This window comes from Mustela lutreola, chromosome 15 (assembly GCF_030435805.1).
Source record: "Mustela lutreola isolate mMusLut2 chromosome 15, mMusLut2.pri, whole genome shotgun sequence".
In the NCBI taxonomy this organism is placed as follows: Eukaryota; Metazoa; Chordata; class Mammalia; order Carnivora; family Mustelidae; genus Mustela; species Mustela lutreola.
Window position 1 is genome coordinate 19,954,782 of NC_081304.1, and position 8,220 is coordinate 19,963,001.

At 50.9% G+C, this 8,220-nt stretch overlaps 1 protein-coding gene across 5 annotated transcripts in view; it reads left to right on the forward strand.

Moving 5' to 3' along the window:
* STAT3 (signal transducer and activator of transcription 3) overlaps positions 1-7,934 on the forward strand; it is a 73,771-nt gene extending 65,837 nt beyond the window's left edge. For 2 of the 5 annotated variants that reach the window (XM_059149470.1, XM_059149475.1), the window contains 7 exons: positions 450-502; positions 728-822; positions 925-1,064; positions 1,574-1,786; positions 4,680-4,722; positions 5,009-5,121; positions 5,819-7,934. In XM_059149470.1, coding sequence (XP_059005453.1) covers positions 450-502; positions 728-822; positions 925-1,064; positions 1,574-1,786; positions 4,680-4,722; positions 5,009-5,121; positions 5,819-5,874 — 713 coding nt within the window. In that variant the 3' untranslated portion in view covers positions 5,875-7,934. The remainder of the gene's footprint in view (positions 1-449; positions 503-727; positions 823-924; positions 1,065-1,573; positions 1,787-4,679; positions 4,723-5,008; positions 5,122-5,818) is intronic. The other 3 variants (XM_059149473.1, XM_059149472.1, XM_059149471.1) reach the window with 3 other exon arrangements.
* Positions 7,935-8,220: the final 286 nt, after the last annotated feature.

Below are 8,220 nucleotides of genomic sequence, written 5' to 3' on the forward strand. Positions count from 1 at the left end.
GGGGGGGGGACTTGACATGTCATCCACCACCACACCCCAGGTGCTCTGATGATGGGGTTTTGTGAGGGTGGATGTGTGTGTCCGTGTGCAAGCACAGGCATGCATACAACAGTAGGAAGCTTCAAACACGTGGAAGCCGGTGGTGTCTCAGCCCATTGTGGGACAGATGTGTATGAATGTGTGTTCTTTTACAAGAAAACAAGACCGTGGGCGCTGGGTGGCTCAGTGGGTTAAGCCTCTGCCTTCAGCTCAGGTCATGATTCCAGGGTCCTAGGATTGGGCCCCGCATCAGGCTCTCTGCTCACCAGGGAGCCTGCTTCCCCCTCTCTCTCTGCCTGCCTCTCTGCCTACTTGTGATCTCTCTGTCAAATAAATAAATAAAAATATTAGGAAAGACGACCTTGATTCAAAGCTGTGAATTACACTGCTTTATTCTTTTTTTCCTTCAGGACCTGGTGTGAACTATTCAGGGTGTCAGATTACGTGGGCTAAATTTTGCAAAGTAAGCCATCTTGTTAAATCCTCGGGCTGCCTCTGGGAGTGGGAGGGAGTGCTCACCTGTGAGGTTGTCCAGGATGGTACTGGGCTTGAAGGCTAAAGACTCATAGTCTTGTGGCCAGTAGGACCTACTTGAGGGTAGATGGGCCTGGGGATTTTGGTGGCATCGTGCCCCAAGGAAAGAGGTGGCTGTGGGTAGACTTAGCTGTTCCATTATTCTTTTCTTCAGGAAAACATGGCTGGCAAAGGCTTCTCCTTCTGGGTTTGGCTGGACAATATCATTGACCTTGTGAAAAAGTACATCCTGGCTCTTTGGAATGAAGGGTAGGTTGAAATGTGTCTGGCTGAGTGCATGTGTGTAACAAGTCACCTGCTTTCTTGGAGCCCCGTGGTGGAGACCCTCTTTTTGCTTTTCTTTGGCTCCAGGTACATAATGGGTTTTATCAGTAAGGAGCGGGAGCGGGCCATCTTGAGCACCAAGCCCCCAGGCACCTTCCTGCTACGGTTCAGTGAAAGCAGCAAAGAAGGAGGTGTCACCTTCACTTGGGTAGAGAAGGATATCAGCGGTAAGTTGGGACTCTAACCCGCCCCACCTGGTGGCAGTTTCTGCGGTCCCCACTGCTGCTAGTTTCAAGCACCTGCTGCCCCCTAGTGGGCAAAGATGGCTTCGCACTCTACTACCTTGGACTTGAAGTGACGCTTTACAGTGAATTCTCTCCAAATTCTTTCAGCTGGTGGGTTGTTTGCCAGATTTATTTTGCTTATTTTGGGAGCTAATATTTGCCTAGAAATATTTGCCATTTAAACCTCATTCTTCATCTCCTTTCTTATCTGCCTTGTTAATACACTTTATGCAAGTAGTTCTTCTGGTATATTGTCTGTGAGTCACCTGGGTTGTCTCTACAGAAGGCAGCTGGGCATTTCCACAGTTCCCACTGACTAGACAGGACATTCAGGGCCCAGGAGCTACGTTGGCATAAGACTTTACCTTTTAAGGAAGCATAAATTGGGTCCTTTTCTCTGCGATCACCTGGCCATAGGTTCCCTTATCTTCCCTTACAATATCCCATGACAGGTAAGACCCAGATCCAGTCAGTGGAACCATATACTAAGCAGCAGCTGAACAACATGTCGTTTGCTGAAATCATCATGGGCTATAAGATCATGGACGCTACCAATATCCTGGTGTCTCCGCTGGTCTATCTCTACCCCGACATTCCGAAGGAGGAGGCGTTTGGAAAGTACTGTCGACCAGAGAGCCAGGAGCATCCCGAAGCTGACCCAGGTAGTTGTTGATTTTCCGCGCCAGGCATTTAATTCTGGGGAAAGGGGGGAAATTGCAGGATCTCTGGGAGATACACAGGTAAATGCCTGAAGAGCCTAGTGATGTTCTATTCCGCTTTGTGGGAAAGAACTTTGTAGCGAGTGCTTTTGGGGTGGCTGATGGGGTTGGAGAGAGGAGTGGAGTCGGAGTCACTCGTCCCTGCCCCACAGGGATCCTGCCAGGCTAAGAGTGCACACGCACTCAGCGCAAACACCTAAAATGCTGCTGAGAGGGCGAGAACAGGCTTCTTCAGTAGCAGGATGTCCAGCCAGCACAGCTCTTCTTACGAAATAGCTGCTGGAAGGTTTGCAACTCAGACTTGAGTCTAGCGTGTTTCCTTTTCCCCATCACTGAACAATGTCAGCGGTGTCGTGTGGGATGGAGAAAGGCTTTCTGGAGGAAATGAGTGTTCGCAACACGGGAACGCGGTTTACCAGCAGAGGCGGGGGAGTGGCGGTGGAGGGGGAGCGTGTAACCTGTGGCAGGGCGCGGGATAGGATTTAGAGTGTGCAGCAGTTGAATTAAGCGGTTGGGTCATGTGCAAGAGCATGGGTGTTTCTGTAAGTCTGTAGACACTGTTTCATAGTAAGTTTGTACCCGCCAGCGTCATCACCATGGAAGGGCGGCCCTCTAATCTGCCCCATCCCCATTTGCTGCTTTGGCTCTCTGGGTTCTTCTCTGTCCTGATCCTGGTGGGGAGACTGTGGTCCGCCATTCTTTTATTTATTTATTTATTTATTCTAAACTTCCCCTACTTGGAGAGCCAGCAGGGGGCTCTTCAAAATGATCCTTGGAGGGTAGCTTCTCTATCCCACTTGTTTTTGGAAAAACTATTTTTTGTGCAAAGACCTCATGCATCCAGGCACACACCCCTTTCCTAGGAATCCCCCTCTTTTGAGGAATTTCTCGTGATGGGGGAAAGACAGACTTGGAAGAGGGAGTTTGAGTTGCTTGCTAACTGACTTCCCTCTTTCCTTTGTTCTGGTGTGGGGTTTTGTTCTACTGTAGAAGAGCTAACTTTTCACTTCCTGTCTGCTACTTATCTGGCTTTCCAGCTGTGCTTCAGTTGGAAGATGTGCTTATCAACCCCAACATGCTACTCTTTGTTCCTTTTGCAGAGGACCTTTCGGTCCAAATGCATGAAAGCAAATAAAGTTGGCTTTCATGATCCAGTTTCCCAATCTTCCTTTATCATCAGTCATCCCATGTGACCGGGAGGCAAGGTCCTTTCCTGCCTGGAGTCCGTTTTCGGTGCGGGGGGCGTGGCCAAGACTCCAGGCAGGAGAAAGGAGTTAATTACTTGAGTGCTGTGCCCGCCTCCTGGGGGAGGTGAGTGTAATCAGTGGGCACTGAGGGAGCATGGTAATGGGGTGTGCCAAGTGCTGGGGGCGTCCCTGCATTCAAGTGGGTGTCCTCTGCTCATTTCCTCTTGTTTTCCATCATGAAGGTATTTTCCTCCCCGGGGATAGCTCCGATTGTCTTTCCTAGGACTCTGCCATCCTCTTACTTTGCCACTAGACCCCGCAAAGGATTTCTCTATGGCTTGAGGGCGAGACTCCTCTCTCAAAAATGACAGCCCCCTAACCATACAAATTGGATGAAGTATGTTGACAGCCTGATACACAGCCATGGCTCCTGTTTCAACTCGGTTCTCCTTCGTTTCTGCTCTGGCTGAATTCAGGCTGAAGCTAGCTTTCGGAGCTACCTGATCACTGGGAAACTAAATCCTTCTCTGTCCAGGATGTCGGCTCCCCTCAGGTCCTTGCCACAGTGGATTTATAAGACCCCAGAACCCTGCCTGGGTAGTGTCCTTGGATTCTGCTCCACGTGAATCTATTTCTTGGCCCCACATAACCTTGAGTGGCAGTCTGAGGACCCCCTGACAATGCCTTTTCTCAGACTGTCAGCACACTTTCAGATTCCTCCATCTCTCTATAAACCTGAAGCTTTGTAACTGTTTCTCTTGGGCCACCCTACCCTGCCCCATACCTCCTAAGTGATTTGTGCACCAGAATCCCCCAGATTTCATGCCAGTGCCTCCAAGCCTCCTTGACCTCTTGGTGTAAACATTCAGCACCTAAAATTCAGTTACTCCAATCCCCACACTTCTAACTATGGAATAAGAATTGTAAATGACTGAGATGGGTACCTCCCTCTCACTCTTCCCCCTCCCTCTTATGGTAGGTAGAAAGTGCTTTGCTCTTGGTGTCTTAGCTGTGGAAGACATAATGAGGCCCAGGCCTCCTGTCTTCAGTCCAGAGTCGATGGTCCTCCCTTCACAGAGAGGCTGCTTTTTTGTGTGATGTCGCTCTCCAGCTGGGGAGTTACTAACACGGCTCGCCTAAAAAGTAGTTGGAATGCCCATAGGAGCGGGAAGTATGACTCTGGCCCTGGAACAGCATGAGCCCTGGAACAGCATGAGTCTCACTTAGAGACTCGGTGACTTTGGCATCTGAGCAGGACTAGGTTGTGTTGGAGCCCAGACGAGAGAGGTTGTAGCTAAGACATTCAGCCAGTCCAGAGGGCAGTCCACAGACCCCATGCGGGCAGCTCAGTGTTCCCGTCATCTGGGGAAAGAACCAACGAGGCTGGTGGTGGTTGAGGGTCAGGTGGGACCAGAGTGGGCTGAAAAGTCTCTGCAGGTCAGGAAGGCTTTATGGAAAGCCTTGAACTGCCAAGCTGCCAGCGCCTTGCACACCCAGTAGGACACAGTGGCCGGAGGACAGCTCTGGCGGGAGATGGGGCTTCCAAACAGTCTCTGCTCCAGGATGAAGGGAGGTGTTCGGCAGCCGGCTTCCTCCTGCCCCCTGCCCGCAGTGGGGTCCCAGTTAGTAAACCCCAGTTTTCTTCTTCCCAGGTGCTGCTCCATACCTGAAGACCAAGTTTATCTGTGTGACACCGTAAGTGGCTTCCCTTCTCAATTTGACCTTTATTTCTGGTGTCCTCAGTTCTCCCGGGAGTAGGACACTGGGTGACAGCCACCCGGTTAAGGGGCGGAACGCCCTGGGCTCCGTGGAGTACTCAGAGTGACCTTGTGTGTTTAAAAAGCTTGAAGCTTTTATTTTTCTGTTGGAGACCAGAGTTTGATGGCTTGTGTGTGTGTGTTTTGTTCTTTTTTTTTTTTTTTCTCCATTGTGTCTTGTCAACCCGGCCCTTTCCCCTCCTGCTGCTCCCCATTTCCTACAGAACGACGTGCAGCAATACCATTGACCTGCCGATGTCCCCCCGCACTTTAGATTCATTGATGCAGTTTGGAAATAATGGTGAAGGTGCTGAGCCCTCAGCAGGAGGGCAGTTCGGTGAGTGTTGGGTGACAGAGCCTGTCCTTAGGAGGGAAGTCAGGCCCCTTGGCGTGCCATGCACCAAGCTGAGAGCTGGCTCCCTGGGATTGGTAGAAAGTTCTAGAGCCATGTTCTACCTTAGAAACCAAATGTGCACCACCAGCGCGAATTTTCTTATAGCCACGTGAGAAACAGCAGTAAGAAACAAGCGAAGTTAATGTTCATCATATCTTTTCTATAACCCAATAAATCCCCAGTACTAGCATCTTAATACACAAGAGAAAGCTAATGAGGGTTTTTTTTTTTATTTTTGTGCTAAGTCTCTGAGACCTTCCGGATGTTGTGTGGCTGCAGCCCATCTGGAGTGGGAAGAGCCATATTTTGGTGCTGAGTTCCCCCCTCCCCGCCCCGGGGGGGCCCCAGGCTTACATCTTCAGGAGGACAGCCTTCCATCTTTCCACATGGATGGTTGGGAACGAGTTAAGAGAGGAAGAGGGCTGAGCCCTTCCACAAGACCAGACCCTCTAGGGAGGAAAGTAAATCTGGAGCATCCGACCCTGTCTTGGCCATATGGGGCAGGGACACTGGATGGCAGTGGTGGCTGAACCTCTGTCCCCACAAGGGCTAAGGGAGTGTGCCCTGCGGGCTGTCGGGCTGGGGAAAGAACTGAACAAGCTTGGGCAACTGAACGAGCTCTCCCGCTCTGTCCCCCCAGAGTCCCTCACGTTCGACATGGAGTTGACCTCGGAGTGCGCTACCTCCCCGATGTGAGGCGCTGCGGGCTGAGGCTGCAGAGAGCAAGGACGGAGGCACCTACCTGTGTTTTACCACCCCTTACAAAGCCAGCCCCAGATCGTCTGAGACTCCTCTAACTCTGTGCTTCCAGATTTTAATCTCCTACTTCTGCTATCTTTGAGCAATCTGGGCACTTTTAAAAATAGAGAAATGAGTGAATGTGGGTGATACGCTTTTACCTAAATGCAAATAAGAATGTGTTCTCTGAGACTGTGACCGGCGGGGATGTGGAAGGGGTGGCAAGAGGGAGAGAGAGTGGAAATGTTCTGGTCTTTTCTTGCTGGCCCGGCCCTCCTCTCTCAGCAGCTCGTGTTGTCCTTGGACAAGTGCCTCCTGGTGCCCGCGGATCCCTCTGCCTGTCTCTGTAAGCCCACGCCACAGGCTGCCTCTAGCTACGTTACTCCTGGCGTTGCACTTTTAACCTTGCTAACAACCAAATAGAAGATAGGACTTTCACAGCCCCTAGGTTTCTTTTTAAATTAAAAAAAAATTAAAGGGCAAAAAACACTGTATTGGCATAGCCTTTTCTGTATTTAAGACAACTCAGTCAATAGCCTTCTTGGTGCTTTAGGCATTCAGCTTTCTTCAGGCTGATAATTTATAGAAATCCTGAAATGGGCTTCAGATCCAGTCCTTAAAAGACATCTGAAGCTGTGGCTTGGCCTTTGGTTATGAAATAAGGAAGGTTGAAGGACAACCTAAACATCCTAGACATTTTTTAATAAAGTTTTTATTTTCCCCTTTAACGTGTTGGCCTATTAGTAGGTAAGGCTGGGCAGAGGAGTACTTCCCACCTGTTGTTTCCCGACGCCCCAGCCCGCCCACCCCCATCTCCCTGGACTTCTGCTCCTGTTCCAGAGCCTGGGCTGTTCTGTGGGTGCCTTATAAGGGATGGGGTGATCCTTCTTTCCTCCCTGTCCACCTTACTTCCCTGTGTAGGGCTCCTTCCAGTGTGGAAAGGTCCCCTGTTCTGTTTGCTTTGGGTATCCTGGAATAAGAAGGCGAGAGTTAGCAGGTGGAACACGACAGACTGTGGGGCCCCAAGGGTCTAGTTGAGCTCAGGGAATACGGTTCTTATCCCAGTTTCTTGATGTTTTCCGGCGGCACCTCTAATCCTTTCTTCACTTGGTTAAGCCAGGGGCAAAGGCTTACTGATAAACTTGAGGTCTATCCCTTGTGTGAGGGAGTATACACCCTGGCCTCCTCCCCACCTCACCCCCCAGTGCTGGTGACTGTTTTCCCCTCAGTGTGGCCTCACAGATGAAGCTGGTGACTGTCTTCTCCCCATTGGGGCCTCCCAGATGAAGCAGAAGCACTCCCCATTTACTGTACGTTTCAGAACACCTTGTGCTCTCCAGTATTTGGGCCGCCTCTGTCCCAGAGGCCCGACCAGATCAGGCAGTCCAGGACCACCTTATCCCAGTTGGGGGGAGTGCTGTTTGTTTTACCCATACTCACCAGGTTCAGAAATAAGGGAATGGGGACCTTCTCTCCAAGACAGACAGGGCTTGTGCTTGGCCATCCATCCCTGTCCTTTGGCCTAGACATGTTGGTAGGTAGCACAGAGCTCTCCCTTTTCCAGCAACACTCTTCACTTCATAATAAGCTTAACTCAGAAACTGAGAGAAGATTTAGATCAGAGGGACCTGGGGCAAGGATCCAGGCTTCTCTGGCGCCGATATTGTAAAGTTCGTGGCTTTGAGGTAGCATGTGTATCTGGTTTTAACTCTGATTGTAGCAAAAGTTCTGAGAGGAGCCCAGGCTTGGCCCCTCCCTTCAAGAATCGAGCCCTCCAGGCCCTGCCTGCTTTCTCTCCGCTGTCTCCCCCTGCCCGTCCCCAGCCCCGTCCCTGTAGATGGCTCAAACTACCTGCTCAGTGGCTTGTGGGCTGCTCTCCTGGTCACCGCATCAGATTCCACTGTATACTTCGTAGTGTAAAAATTTATATTATTGTGGGGTTTTGGTTTTTTGTTTTGTTTTTGTATATTGCTGTATCTACTTTAACTTCCAGAAATAAAAGTTATATAGGAACCGTCTGAGGGCGTGGCAGCTCTGTATCTGGCTGCTGGAGGTCCCCCCCCTTCCCCTCCCCACTTCAGTTCTGAGGGGGCCTTACCCACAGGCTGAGCCTGGATGCTGACAGGAGGTGGGGGCCCCTGCTCCCAGGCTGGTCTCTGCAGCCCATCTCGGGGGCCCTGGGCACCCAACCCCTCCCCATCATGTTAGCCGGGTGGCCTCTAGGGAGGTCATACTCCTGCATAAAGGTCTCCCGTGGAGCCCTGCCTCTCTCCCTCTTCCTTCCCCTACTCCTCAGGCCTTTAA